The 19562-nt window shown below is 54.7% G+C and overlaps 1 protein-coding gene across 1 annotated transcript; it reads right to left on the reverse strand.

Annotated features, from left to right (window-relative positions):
• Positions 1-146: 146 nt before the first annotated feature.
• PGAP6 (post-GPI attachment to proteins 6) lies at positions 147-18078 on the reverse strand. Its single transcript, XM_049835384.1, has 13 exons — positions 17916-18078; positions 13609-13786; positions 11249-11456; positions 11029-11162; positions 10390-10655; positions 8828-9156; positions 7947-8040; positions 7324-7447; positions 6500-6636; positions 4191-4369; positions 3545-3691; positions 3021-3137; positions 147-2504 (listed from the first exon to the last, which is right to left on the reverse strand). Exons 1-13 carry the CDS (start codon positions 18010-18012, stop codon positions 2208-2210), a joined length of 2307 nt encoding a protein of 768 aa, XP_049691341.1. The 5' UTR covers positions 18013-18078; the 3' UTR covers positions 147-2207.
• Between the last annotated feature and the right edge of the window lie 1484 nt (positions 18079-19562).

Below are 19562 nucleotides of genomic sequence, written 5' to 3' on the forward strand. Positions count from 1 at the left end.
CGCGTTTCGCCCGCGGCCGGCGCCCGCCCGGCAGCTGCCGCTGCGGCCCTGAGCCCATCGGGATCGACTCCAGGCGCTGCCTGTTTGCCCTCAAATACCATTACCTTTATTAAATTATAAAACTGTAAGCTTTAAAATTTACCGTATAAAATAATCACAGGTATTAACAGCAAAGGAAAAAAAAAAAAACAAAACAGAAAACAAAAAAAACAACCACCTTTTTTTCCCCAACACAAGGATTCACTCAGATTTTACCCAAAATCATTAGCAACCCTGCCTCAGCACCTAACACAACCTCGTGCCAGGGCCAACAGTCGCGGCGGGGGGGGGGGGGGGGGGCGGGCATGGGGTAGGGGTGGACACACAAAAGCAGAATTTCAACGATCAAACACAAAATAAACAATCACCTTAGCAGGATCTCTCACCCCAAAGCTTCTGCTTCGAGGCGTAGAAGCCCCGAAGGAAAAGGCCGGACGAGGAATTATTGCTTTTTCTGGTAACCGGCAGCACCCGGGCCAGACGGGCAGCCTGGCAGGGACGGCACGGCTGTGAAGGAGCGGCGGTCGCCTGCCTCAGCGCCGGGGCTGCGACGCCGCTGTGCAAACTGAGATGGGGAGGAGGGGGGAAAAAGTGCCTAAAAGCGATAAAAGTTGGAGGAAACCCTGAGGGCCCCACGTTCCCCCCCGCTCCCGCCGTGCTGTCGTGGAGGGCAGCAGCAAAAGGAAAGGCGAGGGACGTGGGCGATGGCGGGGACGACACCGCTGGGTGCAGGCGAGTGCCCTTCGCTCGTCCTGCGTCCGCTTAAAAAGTCAGAGTTTGCAGAGGAAGGGGAGGCAGAGGGATAAAGTGCAGAGCTGAGCAGAAGGCTGGGCGCTCTCCAAAGCAAAGAAATAACCCCGAGGCAAATCCTTCATTAATAGCTCTTTCCTCCTCAAAGCCACGTGAGGAGGGGCTCCCAGCAGCACACACCAGACCGACCACAGCTGGAATAAACCAGCAAGGAACGATGTATTTGAGCCCTTATCTATAGAATAAGGATGGGCAAAACCAACTTTCCTGGTTGCCAAATTTCTGCCCTTGCTTTCTGATGCCTGCACGCCCTAGAGTAAGGCTAAGGTGAGACAGATGCTGCAAAGGAGACCGTAGCCACCTGGGGAGCCCATGGCGATGCTCCTGGCTGGGCTGGGACACCGCCAGTAGCCTCAGATCAGCCGTGACTCCGCAGCAAATCCAGCCTCCGAGGCACAGCAGGCTGGAGGAGCAGGGGGTGCACAGCTCAGTCACCATCCTGGACCACCTACGCTCCCCCAGGCAGAGCTGCGCACATGCCAAACCCACAGAAGGGAGGAAGACACCGAATACCTGAACATCAAGAGAGGAAGAGGACAGTGCAGCAGTCTGGCTCCTTCTAGATGAGCTAAGAGGGCTAAAGTTAAACTTAGACTAAACCCTGCACCGCTGCAGGTTTCACAGCTCTGGGTGAGATGCTGTTGATGCCTCTTGCATGTCCCTGCATGGGGTTTTTTCACATTCCTGCCAATTCTGATCCTGAATCCAGGGACCAAGTCCCGGCCTTGTTCCTCCCCCCTCAGAATCAGGACTAGGTAAGAGCAGCACCGCCTGTTTCATGGGGAGAGAGGCTCCAGACCCCTGTGGAGACAGCGGCCAAGGGCCCGGCACACACCGAGATCAGCTCCCTCCCTCCCCATCAGCACCAAGGGCACGCGGCAGCATTTGCCCCCCAGATCAGAAGAAACCCGTTCTTCTCTTGGGTTCAAATGCTGATTGCAGGATGGCAGGGGAAATCCCTGTTCTACAGTCCTCTGCTAGGACAGGGGGTGCAGAGAAGAACCCAGCAGCCAAAGCCGTGGGTCCAGGTCAGCGTGGGCTAAGCCCAAGCCTCATGGACACAGCAGGAGGGGAAGAAGGGTTGGCGATTTCCCCCAGGGCCATGGGGAGGTGGGGGACAGGCTCTTCCTTGATCTAGAACCCCAAAGAGCCCACCCCATCCCAGCAGAAAAGCAGAGGTGGCCTCAAACTTGCCTTCACAAGACAAGTCCACCATCTCCATCTTTAAACCCAGTCCATACCGCACCCTCCAGTGAATGAGCACGTAAGAGGGTCGCTGATGCGTGAGAGAGCAGCAGCCCAGTCGAAGAGCAACCTCACCAGCCCTCCTCCACCTCTGTGACTGGGAGCCAAGCAGTTCAGGTCACAGCATAGAGCTCCTCACGGTCGTTCTGGCAGATCTGATAGCGACAAGTGAGCTTCTGTGACCAGGCCCAGGGCTTCTTATGCTTGTCCCGAGGAGGAAGCAGGAAAGCAACGCTGCAAGCCACCAGCACGTGCCAGGTGCTGTGGGTGTAGTAATAGTTCTCATTGGTTTCCATGAATGCATATACTGAGATGGCGATGAAAGCCAAGGTGATCCCTGGGAGGAGGTAGAAAACCCAGCGCTTCCACGAGGAGGGGTAGCAGTGTCTGCGCTTCACTCCATGGTAAACCTGGAGGTGTCAGAGCACAGAAGGGTTACGCAGCCAAGCAGAAGCTTAGGCAGGGGGGAAACAGGCAGTGCTGCCTGACGCATGAGCATCTGCCAACCTGACAGCAGGAGGGTATGCCTGCTGCCCCTGAGAAATTCAGCCTCCCCTGTTCTTGGGGCCATCTCTTGTGTGCAAAAGCCCCTATCCAGCTGAGGCACCAAAGCCCAGCACAGATGCTATAGCTTCTGCCCAGGGCACGGGCAACAGCTGACCATTCTGGGACAACACTGCAGCCATGGGTGTGCGCTCAACTGGAGCTGCAGCAGCTGCACTGTGCTGAGACCTGTAACCAACAGATTTCTCAGCTACTGGAGAGGTGGAAGGTGAATCCCTTGCCCTGCTCCCTCTCCCCCTGGGTGTTTCAAGGAGATCAAGCCATGCCTGATGGATGGGCTGGAGCCTGGTGTCTGCTCTGCCACCATCATTCTCCAGAGGGGAGCTAAGGGCAGCAGGTCCTGCCTGGCTGCCCTTACTTACCCATGCTGCAATCATGATGACGAGGGCAAAGAGGCAGGGACCCATCATGTTCCACACCCCTCTGCGGTCCAGCTGCAGGGACATGGCAATTAACAGGGTCCCCAAGATGAAAAGGACCTGGGAATGAGACATCACCACTATGGTCAGTAGCTCATCTGCTGCTAGAGCACAGCCAGCCATGCCAGAGGCAGGAAGGACCTCACCTCCCCGCCACCCAGCCCTGTGTGCGTGCAGGACTCAGGAGCTGCACCTTCACGAGGAGAAACCAGAGGACCCACAAACCTTTCCCACAAATCTCAGTCCCTTCAGGCCCAGTCCCTACAAGTACACAGGTTCATGATGCAAACTTCTGGGGCAAAACAAGCCACTGGTTTAAAAATCAGGGTGGTACTGGGTGACAAACAGGCTTTGCCACCAGGCTGGGCTGTGTCATTAAAATAGAGCCGTGAGAGGGCTCAGCACGGCTACCTGCGGTTCAGCTGGCTCAGGTCTGGCCCTGCTGCACAGAGTTACCCGACACTCACGTATTTCAGGATCTTCTTCACCCTGGACATGCACAGGATCGTCACCCAGATGGACACCACGGAGCCCAAAAAGTCACAGTACTGTAGTGTATCGTAGTCCATGATGCACATCACCGCAACGCCTGGCTGGTCACACGCGTGGTAGAACTAGAGGTGGGGACAAAAGCAAAGGCTAGCATGAATCCAGCAGCAGCACACCGCTTTCTGGGAGGGAGAGGCAGGAGAAGGCTCAGCCCATGGCAGCCAGGACCCCTCCTGGCAGTGCCTCCAGGAAGCTCCACTAAACCACCATGGCATTACAGAAAGCAGATGAGAGCAGCCATCAATCCGCACCTTCCCAACAGCAGCCGATAGCTCCTAGAACAGCACCCTTCAAGTGTGCAATGCTCCAAACCCCATCCAAGCTCCCTAGGGTCCCACCCCTAAACACAAGCACCCGCAGTGTGGGTGGAAGAGCCCAGTGAAAATAACATTCCTGCCAAGGTCTGGAGGGGCAGGATGTGTCCATGGAGGTGCTTGTCCAATCATCCTAGAAGCTCCTGGTGGAGCTCCAGGATGGACCGGTCCACCAAGGACTTCAGTCTGATGCAGCATCCCTGATGCTCAGGGGGAGCTGGCAGGGGACTCGACAAAAGGCAATCCCTACCGTGGAGAAGAACATGGTGTAGGTGTAGACGGAGGCCTCCACCAGGTAGTAGCGATAAACAGCAACCGCTATTGCTGGCAGGAACATGAGGTTGCTCAGGGTGAGCAGGAGGGTGGCCAGGTTCTGCACACCAACAGACTGGGCCTTGGTATCATCCGTGCAGCTCCACCCGGCCCAACCTGCAGAGCAGAGAGGCTTGTGTGGATCTCACATGTTCTACCTTGTCCTCCCACAGCACCCAGCAAGAGCCTGGGACACTTCAGAAGAAGCAATCACACCACCAGACTATCCCTGAGCCTCCTCTCCCTTGCTCCATCAGCTGCTTGCACTCCTGTTCTCAGGATAGTCTCGTTACTCATCACATGCTCTGCTGTGGAAAGTCTTGAGGAACCCCAGAAGGGCCCCATATCTGCTCTGATGGCATTCCCCAGGTTGTTTCCGTGTAGCAGAGGCCATCCTACATACAGTATGCGTCTGTCCAAGCTGGTACTTTTCATCCCTACAGTAACTCAACGCACATGCTACTTGCTGGTGGTACATCAAGCATTCAAGGCTCAGGTGCACCCAGCTTACACCATCATGTGAAGCAAGATCCCTACGGATCCCAGGAACCAGGGTGGAGAATGACCCACAGCACTGAGGAAGCCATTGGGCTCCTGTCCTACCACCTGTCACAGCAGGGCAGACTGCAAAGCCAGGCCAGGTTGCTCTGGGCCTTACCCAACTGAGTTTTGAAGATCTCCAAGGATGAAGACCTGGATACTGTGCAAAGATGAACAACTCTGATGGGGGAAAATTTGTTGTCTTCGACTTAGCTGGAAGTTTCCTTGCTGCAACCTGTGTCTGTGGTCTTTTGCCCTTTCCCTATGCTCCCCCAGAAGAGCCCAGCTCCAGGGTCCCTGTAAGCCCTGTGGGCAGTGCAAGGTGTGATTTGATCTTCCTTCAACTCCTCCAGGGTGACCAAACCTGCTGCCTCACCCCAGGGTGACATCCAGGTCTGCACAGGACAGTGGGAGTGAAAATTTCCTAGAGGACAGTGCATGCTCCAGGCTTGACAACAGGGGACAATTCTCAGCCTGCTGCCTGGATACCAAGGACAGAGCTGAGACAGTCTTTTATAAACACAAACCTGTTGGTTTTTTTTCTTTGGGTTTTTTTTTTGTTTATTTTTTTAATTTAAATTATTTTAATTCATGATTAGGATGCTCATGCCCTCTTTTTGGGGAAAGGAGGTCAGTCACAGGGCAGCTGGTGTATGTGCAGACACTCCATGGTCAACAGGCAGAGTTAAAAGTAGCATCCATCCCACTACAGTGCCACTAGAAACCAAGCCAGCAGCTCTGCCGCTTCTGCCGGCTCCCTGCCAGGCAGGGCCCAGGGAGGCTGCTCTCTCCAGTTTATTTCTGGGTCACGAATATGCAGATAGGGCATTTTGCTCCTAGTGATTCAGCAGAAGCTGTCCTCAGCCTGATTTCCCCAGTTCCCTTGGGTGCTCTGTGCTTCCCAGAACCTGGCACCCCTCGGGGAAATTAGGATGCTGTTCTCCATCTCGCTCCTCGCCCATCATCAGCGCTGCAGCAGACAGCAGGGACGTCCTGGCTCAGGCCCAAAGCAGCAGTGAACCACATTTTGCCTTGCCCTTCTGCTGAGAACAGGTACACACACACACCCCCAAGCACAGCAGAGCTATCATCTTCCCTACACCACTGACTCCCGCCCAGTCTTCTCATCCCATTAAGATAATTAGCAGCTGACACAGATGTTCCTCCTCCAGGGGCACCTCTGAGTCTAAGGGCTGGCCTGCATGCTGGCTCCTGGCAGGAGACAGAGCACTGTGGCAAAGCACAGGCAGGGACTGCAGCCTGGCTTTGTTGCGTCCTATACCAAGACCCTACATAACAAACGGCCCTGGAAGGCACAGGCTCTGACGTAGGCATTTTCAGGCAGCCCTGCCGACACCCTGATCTCTCTGGGGATGCTCAGAAGCACCTCTCCAAGCCCTGGGGTGGGGACGGGGGGACTCCAAGCTGGAAGCAAAACTACCATTCAGCAGAAAGCTGTCCTCAGCCTGATTCCCCATTTTCCCTGGGTTGCTCTGTGCTTCCCAGAACCTGGCACCCCTCGGGGAAGTCAGGGAGCTCCCAAAGAGGCCACCACAGGTGCTGAGGACTCTTTGGGTAGGTGCTACAACCCCAGGCTGCTCCTGGCAGCTGCAGCAGACCCCAGGCTCCCTTACACAAATACCACTGCTGAAAAATGTGGCCTCCCCTTGGGCAGGACAGCAAAGCTTCCTAGGAGAATGCACTCACCAGCCTTACAGCTGCAGCCAGCATAGAGGTAGCCGTGTCTTCTCAGGAGGCTGCATTGTCCATATGGCCCACAGTCATTGAAGCAGGGGGTGAGGTATGCGAAGACGGTCACTTTGGCTTCTGCGGCATTACATTCACTACAAGTAGAGCAGGTCGCATTGGTACCCCAGTCCTTCAGGGCAGCCTTGTGCCCAGGGAACAATCTGCTCCAGAGGGTCAGGCCATGCTCATGCATGCAAGCTCCCCACTGTTTTGGGATCTGCTCCAACCCTCCTAAGAGCTAGAAGCAGAGCGGCCTCCCTCTCCACTCAGACTGCCAAACCAACACGCAGGCAGGTGTCAGCTCTCCCCAGACGCTGGTACCCAGGACCAGCATCGCCAGCACTGTTTTACAGCGTGTGCTCGGCCCCTTATGCAAGGAACCACCAGAAATGCAAACCACAGGAGTATGGGCACAGCTGCCAGGCATGTCAGAGACCCCCAAAGGAATAACAGCAGCATTTTCATTTACCAATTTATCACCGCAAAATCCATCTGGGGAAGAGGAAGCTCAGCCAGGCAGGCTCTGCCACCCACAGTCTGCATGAGACATGCCCGCTTGGCACCAGCCAAGCTGCTTGGGTGCTCACAAGAGAGCAAGTCGTCACTGCCACCCACCTCCTTCCCCCTCCACAGCTGTCGCTTCGCCCCTACCATGTGAGATGAGCCCATGGCACGGCGGTGAGGACAGGGGTTTGGTTTTGCTTATGCTAGCCAAGGGCAGCAGGACGCAGAGGCAGAGTGCTCTGAAGCAGCCCCAAGGCAGGATGACACGCCAGACTCACCCCTGGCCCTTTGGGCAGATGAGCTGCAGGGAGAGGAACCAGTCATCCGTCTGCGGGTACAGGACAATCAGCATTGCTTCTGCAGAGGATGTGCTCATGCTCAGAGGATAGCCCTGGAAAAAAGCTGAAAGAAAAGAGGGTGCTGTGATGGGCCAAGACTAGGGGAGAAGGGTCTGCAGCAATCCCAGGCTGACACCAGTTACACGGGAATCAGATACTCCTGTGGCTCCTTGCTCCTGTCCTCAGGAGGCTCCAGGGAGCCATCCGGAGAGGACTCTTGCTCCTCAAGGCACCTGGAACGGCCTGTTTGCTTGGCTAATCCTCCAATGCAGAGCTCAGCTTCTCTGCACACCAGCAAGGCCTTGACCGTCCCCAAACCTCCTGCCAACGAGGCTGGAAGAATGCCAGCTGGTAACCAGGCCTTCCTTTGGTGCAGAGTAGCATCTGCATCCCAGAACCCCAGAGCATATGCCAGCACAAAGATCTCAGGAGGGCTTGTGCCAAAATCAGCTTCCCTGGGACACCCCACAAAGCCCTGAGTGAGTTTACAGCTCATGAGGTCTAAAAGCAAAGCCCTGAGATGGTGTAGCTGAGCTGGCAGCGGGTGCCAGTGTCTCTCGTACCTGTGCTGCAGTTCTGTGTGGCATTGAAGGACAGCACCGGCGAAGCTGCACTCACACACGCTACCACGGTGGCATTGGCCAGGCTCACGGACGTCTGTGCAAACAGAGCAGTGTCCCACATCAGACCACCCTGATGCTGCCCCCCTGCACAATTCATCTCCCAAACTGCCCACAGTACACAGGAGCAGCAGGTGACAATAAATCCTGCAGAACAAGACCACCCATCAATTCACCAGCTCTTTCTGGGCAAACCCATGTTTACCTTGCTCTGCACTGCACCGCACTGCATGCTGGCTGAAAGGCAAGAGAGCCTCCCGGGGGGACTGTGCGGGGGGAACTGCCACCCAGCTGGGACACTCACACGAGCCCATCGCTTCAGTGTGAGCACAGAGTGGCAGAAGTCAGAGGCAGCAGGATGTCAGGACTGAGCCCTGCTCCAACCCTCGGGAAGGCAATAACCAGCCCTTGTGAGAAGATTCATTGTCAGAATTTCAGGAGGCTGATTTCAGGGTGTCACTGAAGGAGTCTGGGAGTCAGCAACTTGGGCAGGAACATCCCTGGGTTTCCCTGCTCAGTCTCATCTCCTGGTGGCAAGGCACCAGGCTCCCACCTGGAGGAGATGGCATTGCAGCTGCTTTCCATTCCATCTCCTCTGCATCACTGCCACCACATGCCAGCAAGCTGTAGCATTTGAATTAGAGTTGGCAGATGGGACACACTGGAATTGGCTAGAACAGGCTCAGAGTGTTTTGTAACGACAAAATAGAAAGGGAAATAGTCCCACCAGTACCTACAACCCCTGGAGTTTGCTGATAAACCAGCCCAGGAGCAGGGGCAAAACCCTGCAAAGAGAAGACAATCCCATCAATCAGCCTCCGCACCTTGTTAAGCAGGAGATTGACCACGAGGGAACCCCCGCTGTCCATGCCAGTGTTTAGGTTGAGGAGGAGGAGGGTCGGGGAGATGGAGTGCACAGGCACACTGGGACCATTCAAGAGCCTGTAGCGCACAGACACCACATCCAGGTCTTCACGAACGACAGGCTGGTACTGCAGACAGAAGCTCCTCTGGTCGGACACATTGCGTGAAGCCTCTCCTGTAGGCAGAGCGGAGCTCCCTGGTGCTCCTGTGCTACCTGGTCTGGGACCAGCTTGGCTCTGGTTTAGGCTGCTGAAGTTAAGGAATGAACTGGTACTGCCCGGTCTGCAAGCTGTAAAGCAAAAAAAGAAGAGGAGTCAGCACAGCCAGGACTAACACCTCACCCAGGCAAGGCCTCGGCAGCTCCAGACCTTCAAGTGATAGCGCAAACTGGGGGTATTTCAGCTGGTTCGGGCACTGCAGTATTGGCTACAGCCCCTGAAAGGCTCCATGAACTCTAGCATCAGCATCCACAAGTTGGAACACTGATGAAAGCCATAAACTGGTACAGTGGATGGAAGAAACCAGGAGCTGCAGGGAAGTGGAGTGGGAACAGTAGAAGTGATGACACACAGCGTCATAACACATCAGTGTGCCCAGGGAGTATTCACTGGCCAGTGGCAGAGCACAGCACTTAGCTGTCCCATAACCACACACTGCATAAAAGTCTCTACCAGTTTCCCAGACGTGAGCAGAAAAGGCTGAGCAGAAGACAGAAACTAAGCCAATACAGCTCCAGGCATGAGCCATCACATCACGGCAGCTGGAGCTGAATGTCATACTTGGAGTCCCACTGCTGGAGCCTGTCCATTGCTCCCAGAGACTCTAGTGCTCCCCTCTAACACCTCAGCTACCAGTGCCAGGCCCTCAAGCACGTGGAATTAGGCTCTGCTTTGAGAAACAGATGGCAGAACCCCCACTAGAAGAAAACTTTAAAAGATTTACCTAGTTGGTGAGCTTCCAAGACTCCAAGAGTCAAAAAGGGATCACAGGCTCACAATAAGAGGGTGCAAAGATGCCTATCACAGCCACAAGGACCTTGTGACCTCCTGAGTCACAAGGTGTCACCTGAATGGTGACATCCCCTCACTACAAGCCAAGACATTACCCCAAGTAAACCTCTGAGATGGTTTCCTGCCTGTAGCCTGCTTATGGTCAATCAATGGTCAACGTATCATTAAAGTCTGGTACATCTGCACAAAACTACTCTTCCCCGTCAGATTTTAAGCCAGCCACTGCTTCCCAAACAGCCTTTGGAAAACATCATTGCTTCAGAGACCCTGAACTTTTCAGGCATTTCCAAAACAGGCAGCTCCAGGGAGTATCACCCCATGGGCGAACACTGGAGCCTTCACTTCCAATCCCGAAGCAACAACTAGGTCTCAGGCCCCAAGGTTATGCCCAGGCAACCAGCATGCTGGGGAACACAGGCCACTACAGCCAGCCACCCAAAGGCCCAAGAGAGACACAGTAGGCAATGTTCTCTCTGGTCCTTCCCATAGGGCTAGAGGAAGTGGAAGCCCACCTGTGAAGGAAGCCAGCATCTCCACCGACACACTGGCATTGGCAGCACCAAGACTCTCCACCATGATTTGCAGCCACTTCTCCCAGGGGGGTGAATCCAGGGCCAGGCTGCAGTTTACATTTCCCACGCAGGTGATGATCCTCTGGAAGGACTGGGGCAGCGTGATGGAGCCCAGCACTACCCGCACAGCGCACGCTTTTTGCTCACTTGTCACGCAGCTTCGCAGCTCAAACTGCATCCCTGCGGCATGCTTGGGAACGAAGACCCTGCAGGAAGAGGGATGGGCAATTTGCAGAGCTTGTGCTCTCAACACAAGCCAGCCAGGACCCACCACAGTCCCCAGGGTTTTGTGGCAAGAACTAGATTACCCTGGTCGGAGTTGTGAAAATCCTTCCAAAGGGAAACATCTCAAAGAACTAAAATTCCTACAGCTGAACCTCTAAGACCATCTGGGAAGAGTTGGATAAGGGCGCTCATGTGCTCCCTATACAAACCCTACCACTGCTGCAGAGAGCTTGGCAAACAGGCTTGGAGACCCCCCAGCTCCAGCCCCACATGGCTTCTCCTAAGCAGCATCCTTGGGAAATTCCCCCCCCGCCCCCACGGCCCCAGGTCTTTCCATCTGCTGTTCTCACTTACTTGACATGCAGTGGCTTAGCAGGTGAGACAACGGTTTGTGGCATAGCAACACCAGGCTCCAGAACAGGCATCTCAGTGAGTCTGAGCACAAACATATCTGCCTGGAACATATAGGGGCATGGAGTGGAGAAACCCTGCAGGAGGGGAGAGCACACTGGTCAGCTGTGGCGAGACACACTGGGCAGAGTACGGTGGCGAAGACCCTCACCAGGACCCTCACCTTCACTTCAATCCTGCCAGCAGCTTCAGGCAGATGGGCAGCGATGAACCAGTCTCCAGCAGCAGGGGTGGTGATGTTCACAAAGGTGGTGTTTTGCACAGTGCTGCTCAGAGTGATGCTTATGTTATAGGAAGGACGGACAGTTGCATTTGCAGGAAAATGAGTGCCCAGTGGATTAATTACAGGAGGGGCTCCGAAGCGAAAGTGCCTGTGAGAGAAACCAGAATGCGAATAAATCAAGGGGTGTAAAGACACTGGCAAGATAAACTGGGATGCAAACTCATCAGTAGACACCCAGGTTGGCCTGGGATCGGAGAGGGAGCAGTCTGGAAAAAAAACCCAACATTTTCGAGTGGACCACAAGAGCCATCATTTTCATCTGGTGAGGACTGGCTGCTATTAGCTTATCTGGGATTTATTTAGAGATTGGTTTAACTTGGCTGCTTATTAAGATAAGGATTTACATGGTTCCATCAAGCCTGAAAGCAAATTTCCACACTTACTAAGGTTAAGCCCCAGATGCAAGACTACTCTTTTTTTTATAACCATCAGCAAATTCCCCATATAGGCTAAATCATCAACAAAGAGCTTTCATTTTCTAGCAAAGATCTGCATCTTCCCTATTTCCTCTTTTAAGGAGGGTGAGCAGACAGACTAAAAAGATGCTTACAAAGGAAGGTCCATGTGACTGACTTCAGCACACCAGCACTTCTGCTTTCCAGATAAGCACTCCAACGTTTGAAGTAGCAGAAAAGCAGGCAGCTAAGCAACATGCGAGACATTTATTTGGGCAGCCAATTTGGCATTTAATTTGCTTGCTTTTGGACTGTGCTGCAACAGAATGTAACAGGTCCAGCAAGCAAACGTGACTGGGGGTATGTTATTAACCCATTTGAGCTTAGCTGGGCTGGTCTTAATTTCTTAGGGTATCATTTTGCTGTTGCCTTGTCCCTCACATCCCCAAACTACTTGAAACCTATCTGGTGTCCTGGTTCCAGCTGGGACAGAGTTATTTCTCTTTCTAGTAGCTGGTATAGTGTTATGTTTTAGATTCAGTACGATAAGAATGTTGATAACACGCCGATGCTTACAGTTGTCGCTAAGCAGTATTTATACTAAGTCAAGGATTTTTCAGCTTCTCATGCCCAGCCAGCAAGAAGGCTGGAGGGGCACAAGGAGTTGGAAGGGGACACAGCCAGGGCAGCTGACCCAAACTGGCCAAAGGGGTATTCCATACCATGTGACATCATGCCCAGTATATAAACTGGAGGGGAGTTGGCTGGGCTGTGGATCACTGCTCGGAAACTAACTGGGCATCGATCAGCGAGTGGTGAGCAATTGCAGTGTGCATCACTTGCTCTGTATATTCCAATCCTTTTATTACTATTGTCACTTTATTATTGTTATTATGATGATTATCATTTTCTTCCTTTCTGTTCTATTAAACTGTTCTTATCTCAACCCATGAGTTTTACCTTTTTCCTTCCGAATCTCTCCCCCATTCCACTGAGTGGGGGGGAAGTGAGCAAGCAGCTGTGTGCTGCTTAGTTGCTGACGGGTTAAACCACGACATCTGGGAAGCAGGAAGGAGGAAGATCATCTGTGCCAGGCTGCTCTGGAGCAACTAAGAGCACCGGTCTTTTCCCAGGATTGACAAGGGAAGCACAAGCCAAGCAGCTTCAGTCACTCCCGAGACCTCTGTGGAGTGGGTGCCAGAGACCCACGTGTTTCCATGGGCACAACTTGCCCAGGAAACTTGGTACCCTCCCAAGATATGGCTCAAAGTCTTAGAAGGTTTTGACCTCAAATCCTCCAACAACTCCAGTACTGCTTTAAGCAGCATTTCTTTCACTGGCATTGAGTTTGCAATCTTCTCATGCTCTTTTGTCTGCAGGACTCAGCATTCCTCTATCTCTGCTCCACACACAGCTGCATCCCTCACAAAGTGTCCCCAGTCTCTCTAGTACCTCTGCACTGGGGAATTTGTCTGTGTCCAATAGCTTTGGGTCCTCTCAAGCCCCTTGTAGACCTGCCACATCCTACTGTACCCCGTGCAGGATCCTGCCAGGCACAGAAAGATCCAGGAACACCTTTGCTCACAAACAGCAACACCAACCTCACCGTGAAGGGCTTTCTCTAAAGTGTCTCTTAGACGCCACATCTGATAGTCCCAGATCCACCAGTAACGTGAATGCAAAATGCTCCTACAGGTTTAAACACAGATTAAGAAACTATGGCTGCTGCAACTGGGGAACAGATGCCCAGCCTCCTACAAACAACCAGCCACAGCCATGAGCAACAAGGACAAGAGAAGGGCAGAAAGCCCACGTGGGCAAGCACTGGCACAGGGACATACATACACTGTGATCTCCATGTTGGTGCACTCAGGTCCTTTCCCCCGGGACGCTTGCAGGAGCCAGCGAAGCAGCACAGTGTCTTCTGGCACATGGAAGTGGAAGAGCTTAGCGTTCCCATACCAGCTGTAGAAGGACAGCTTCTGTGCGCTCTGAGAGAAGTACTCGGAGACATACAGGGAGTCTGAAAGGCAGAGAGCACAGCAGTTGCCGGCGTGGCTGCTGGGGGCGGGCTGCAGGGCTACACCCCCCACAGAAGCACACAGGAGTTCTAAGGTTGCTGGATAGGAGCCCTTTGAGTCCCCGATTTCTCATCGCAGTCCCACTAGATACGTGGTGATCCACGTTGTTCCTCCAGCCAGAACCGCCCACACCCCTGCTACAAAACCATCACCTGGAGCCAGAGGGCTCTAAAAGATGCCTTAACTACGCTCTGTGAGATGCGCTCTGAAGGTGACAGATCACCGGAGACACTGAGGAGGAGGAAAAGATCAGGAGGAAAAGCTGATGGCACAAGAAAAGGTGATGGAGTAAGCAGCAGCAAACCCTGGGGCAAATGGTGCAGAGCAAATCAGTGCAGGTAGCGCAGGGGTGCTCTGGACTCCAGCAGCAGCTTATGGTGCTAAAAGGCAAGAGCTGTGCCCTTGTCTGTCTCTGCTGAGCGCACGGGCTGACGCTATCAGTCTTACCCAGCTCAGGATACACGTACTGTGCAACACACTGCCTTCCTGTGACATGCAACGAGGTGAAAATTCACATGCTGCAAACCTAACTCTGCCTTCAGAGGTACCTTCCAAGGTTTAAAGACTTTCCTACCTGGATGAAAGGCTGCTGGGATAGCGAGAACAGCCCTAGGGTAGGCTGAAAGGGCATGCAAGAGGACAACAGCTATTTAGTCAAAGTGCCATCAGGACTAGCTAGACCCTCCTTCCATCCCTCTGCCCAGCTATGCCTACAGGTCACCCCCAGCCTGATGATGATTTCACCTGCAAAATTATATACGAGTGTTATTGTCAGCAAGAAACCAGACAGACTGCAACTTGAGGATGGAAAAGAAACATCCTGCCAGGGTGGGGAAAGGGGGAAAACTGCACGGAGACAGCAGAGCCAAGGCCATGCCGCTCACCCGAAAACAAGGTTCATAAAACTCAGCAAGGGTGTAAAAGATGACGTCTTCACATCTCTGCTGGTTCTCCCAGACGCTCCTTTCCTACTCTAGAATTCCCTGGAGTAGGGAGAAACCGTGGCAGCTTTCAGGCGCAGATTCCTCATTTATATTGAAGAATAAAGCAGCAAGTGCAGTTTAACTTGGCTTCCTCCAGCACTGCACAGGGTCTTGTTGGAAACACAGAGGACCCAACTGAGTTTAAGAAAGATGCCAAGGAAAGAGGAAAACCGTCCTCAGGCAGGACCAGAGCCTTGGGACATACTTCATGCCAAGAGGAACCTAATCCTAGCAGGAACTACGATATATGCCCGAAAGCAGGACGCACGTCAGCCTGCACCCACGGCGCTGCAAAGAGACAGGAATGGTAATCATGGGTTTAATTCCCTGGCAAATTACCAAGCCAAAGCCTCCGGGCACTTTGCAAACCCAAGAGGGAAAGGAGGAAACAGGAAAGCAAGAAATACCAGCCATGCAAGCCAACTGGAGGATTCGCTCTTGGAGAAAGAGTGTGGCCACCTTGCCTCACCGCAGGGGCTGCCCCAGCCATGCGCCCACAGGGTCCAGCCAAGGGAGCAGCACTTGCAGCACTTCAATGCATGGGGCCAGGCAAGGTCACGGGGAAGGGTGAGCCTTGAGCAGGACAGCAAGAAGTCCACAGCCCGTGGGCAGAGCCGTCCTGCTGCAGCGTCCATGCCGGGGTTATGCTGCTCTCTAGGCCAGCAAGGAGCAGAGACCACAAAAGGGGCTTTTCAAGCAAACGCTCCTTGGCTGCAATACCAGCGCAGCGCGTGGGCTATTACAGACAAGAGCTGGCCGTGATCCCCTACAAGCCCAGTTACATTTCACGCACAGGAGCTACAGAAGGGAGCAGTTTTTAATCAGCAGTGTCTGTATCCCCAGCTGCACGCTGCATGCACACAGCATGTTCGTTTCTGGAAGTCCATGGAGATGTTTGGGCACAGAATGACGGTAGACAGGGACACAAAGTGTGATTAGAGCTAGGAGAGCCCTGGTCCTGCTCAACGCAACAGGTCCCATCAGTCAACCTGCATGGGGATAAGCCTTGATGCAAACTGCTCCAAGGCCACCAACTGTCAGGCTCTGCATGGCCAACAGCCACGGTCACCACCCGTCCAGCACGTTCTCATGAAGCTGAAGCATGATTTGTTTGGTTTTTTGGGGAGATGAGGGCAGGCAGGATGCAAAATTAAAAACTCAAGCAATCGGCAGTGCTATTTATTAAGGACTGATCAATCGGGAGCGAGCTCAAGCACAGTAACAGGTTGAGGACAGGCAGGCAGACCTGCCCTGCCCACGCACTACCTGCGACCAGGTTAGCAGCAGCTGTGGCCGTACTGACGAAACATCGGCGTGGCCAAAGTCCACTCACAAACAGCTTTTTGTGGTGACAACCGGCCAAGCCTCTGCTCGCAGGCTTCGCTGCGCTAGACACCCAAGAGCTGCACCCAGAGAGGGGGTAAGCTGACTCCCAGGGCACCCTCTGCCTGGGCTGACAAGGAAATACCATGGGCAGCTAAACCCAAATATCGGTAGAGAAAAGCCAGAAAGACAGGTCACTGCAGGCGAGGCGTGTGTTCCTGCAGCCCATTTGCATCAAGGGAGCGTACTTTAGTATTTGCTGTGCTCTGTATGTGTGTCTCTCTTCAGTATGCTCTGCACCCGCACGGCAACACCTGTAAAGTCCCACTCGGCTGTCCCACGATGTTAAACAATCCTTTAAACTGAGCAAGGAAGTTGTCAAATGGATGTTGTTTCCATCCTCTCCCATGTAGATTCCACTTAAGCAGATTTCAAAAACCAAAAGTGTTTTTAAGACAAGGAACAGAACACGGTAGCATCACAGATGCAGAGGAGACACGTTATTTGAATTTCAGAGTAAAGAGCCGCCTGCAATAGCCTGGATGTGTTTGTCCAAAGATGATCTCATGGTAGTTTTAGGAAATGATACCTTGACTGCTGGTGTCAGGGCTTCCCGTCAAAAGGACGAAGCCCTCATTTCAAAGCAGACGCTGTCTGAAGCTACAGAGAGACGGTGATCAATCTGACTCAAGAAAAAACATAGCTATGTGGCAGGCTGTTTGGCCATTTATAAGCTAACAGAAACCCTGTTCCTGTAGCCCAGGTCAAAAATCCATCTATAAATGTTCTAGAAGGAGGACCCCTCACCCTCTGGGTAGGCGCTGACCTTCACCAGCACTCAGATCTAACCCTACGGAGGCATTCCCCAAGCCGGCAGGATGGCGCCCAGACAAACCAACCACCACACCTCAAGCGCAGGGTAGCTCTCCAGGGCTGGGAACCCAGCTAACAGGATGCCAGAGGAGGGTGGGCCTGGGGAAAAAGGCTATCTTACCCATCGGTTCCCCGGAGCAGCCTCCACGCTTTGCAGACTATGAGGAAGTGATAACCACTGTCAACAGCGGACAGCCACCGCTGGCACAAGCTTACCTCCACGACGGGCTGAAGTAGGCAAACAACCTCACCTCCCCAAACCTTTCCTTCCACCGCCGCACCCGCCGGCTGACCCTCCGGCGGGGGAGGCACGGTCCCCGGGGACCCCAGACCCCCAGCACCACCACGAAGAGCAGCCCACCGCTCTGCCAAAACCCCTGCTCCCGCCCAGCTGCCTTCCTACGCTGGAAGTAAAGTAACCTGAAAACAAAGCAAAACCAAGCAAAACAACCACCGCCACCGCAGATACAGCACAAACCCCTCCGGGTCCGGGCCCGATCTCTCGCTGCCCGACACGAGCCCTGCTCCCCGGGGACGGTTCACAGAGCCCCCGAGCACCCAAATCACTCGGGAAATCACGAAACCACCTCAAAACCACCCGTGGCAGGAGCTGCGGGACTCAGACCAGCTCCCGGGGCCGCGCGGCGGACAAGTCCCCGCTCACTTTAACGTAACCGGCGCCTCTGCCCCACGGGATCCCGCCGGCCCCCGGGGCGGGCAGCGAAGCCCCCCCTCCCCGCCAGGCAAAGGAGCCAGACGTACCCCTCTGTCCCAACCCTGGCCCCCCCCGGAGCATCCCCAACCCTCCTCCCAGCCCCCCGAACACCCCTCCCGGAGCATCCCCAAACCCCCTCCGAGCCCCCCCCCCCCCGCATCCCCGGCCGGGACTCACCGGGGCCGGTGCGGTTGCCGCGGCCGGCGGGGAGCGCCAGGAGCTGCAGCAGGAGGAGCAGCAGCAGCCGCAGCGGCGGGCCGGCTCCCCGCGCCATGGCCGCCCGGCGTTATCCCGGCATCGCCGCCCGCCGCCCGCCCCCCAACGCCATCGCCGCCGCCGCCGCCGCCGCCGCCGCCTCCGCCCGCTTCCGCCGCCCCGCCCCGCCCCGGCCCGCCCCCGGCGGAACCACCGCCCCCCCCCCCGGGGTGGGGGGGCGCTGGGACGGGCCCGGGGCGGCTGTGGGGGCAGCCGGTCTGGGGACGGCCCTGGCCCCCCCCCCCCCCTCCCCGGGATGAACCTGGGACCCGGGGCTGTCCGCGGAGCGGGGAGACTTGGGGTGCTCGGGGACAAAGCCTGGGGCTTACGGGGTGCTCAGAGCCTGGGGGAGCTCCAGCACCCACCTGGGGACCACCCCCCCCCAAATCCTGGGGAGCTCCCGGGATGGGTCTGGGGATGCCCGTGATCCTGGGGAAGTCCCGGACTCCTGTCAGCACCCCAAGGCCTCGGGTAACCCCAGGGAGCTCTTATGGCCCAGAGGCCTGAGATGGTCCTGGGGTCCCCGCGGCACCCCGAAATTCCAGGAGGTCCCTGAGAGCCCCAGGAGGGTGACGGGGGTGAGGGGGGGCTCAAAACCCCAGGAGCACCCGTGGGCGAGTGCCCTGGGGGAAAGGGGGGTGGGGGTGCCGGTGGTGGTGGAACCAGGCTGCGGCCGCGGTTTGCTTCTCAGTGCCGTGAAGGGAAAGTAAGATGGTAATTTAGGATCAGTTTAACCTGAAATCACAAACATTAACATGCCTCGGTTGTAACCCAACAGCCCACCGTACCCTAGCGCAGAGCGGAAATTCTTGGGGAGGCTCAGCCCTTCAGTCTGAAGGGTGGTTTTATACTCGTTCCTGGAAGGCCCGATTGCCTCCTCAGCTCTCGCATACCTGCCATGTTCATAGGACTCGGGGGAGATGCGGCTTTCATAGGAATGGTCAACTCATTCTCTGATTTTCTGGCTGACTTCAGAAGAGTCAAGGATCTTCGCTCTTACACAACTTTTCTTTGGGATGCCTTCTGATGCGTTTGTGTTCTCCAGGAGAATAATGGAGCCTGGACACAGTCGCAGAGTCCTTGCTGAGGCAAAAATCCCAATACTCGCTTACGGGTCAGCTTGGTTGAGGACTTTCAGACCTGTTTCCAGTCAACCACAAACTCCCTGAAGATGGACTCAAAGTCTTTGCTTCTTGCTCTCACAGACCTGATATATTTGTGATAAGTTTATTAGGTATGGGAAGGAAATCCCCTAGGGAAGAGCCAGGCATTTTCTAGGGGCTCTGACATCACCGAAAGCCCAGTCAGAGCAGCTTGTGCAATCAATAGCTAGCAATGTCCTCACCGAATTTATGAGAGGACTTCCTTGAAGTCAGCCCAAAGACTTGAGCACATAAAGCATGGGATGGGACGGGACTATTCCTCTAATCCCCAGCTTAGATTTGTTCACTGCCTGTTAGTTTCCATTTGTCCCTGTGTAATGCTATCCTTGGATGTTCAGAGCTCTCCTTCTGGAACGTGTCCTGCCTAATGACAGCATCAGCTTGCTCCCCATCTTTTTGCTGGGCA

This window comes from Accipiter gentilis, chromosome 33 (assembly GCF_929443795.1).
Source record: "Accipiter gentilis chromosome 33, bAccGen1.1, whole genome shotgun sequence".
NCBI lineage: Eukaryota > Metazoa > Chordata > Aves > Accipitriformes > Accipitridae > Astur > Astur gentilis.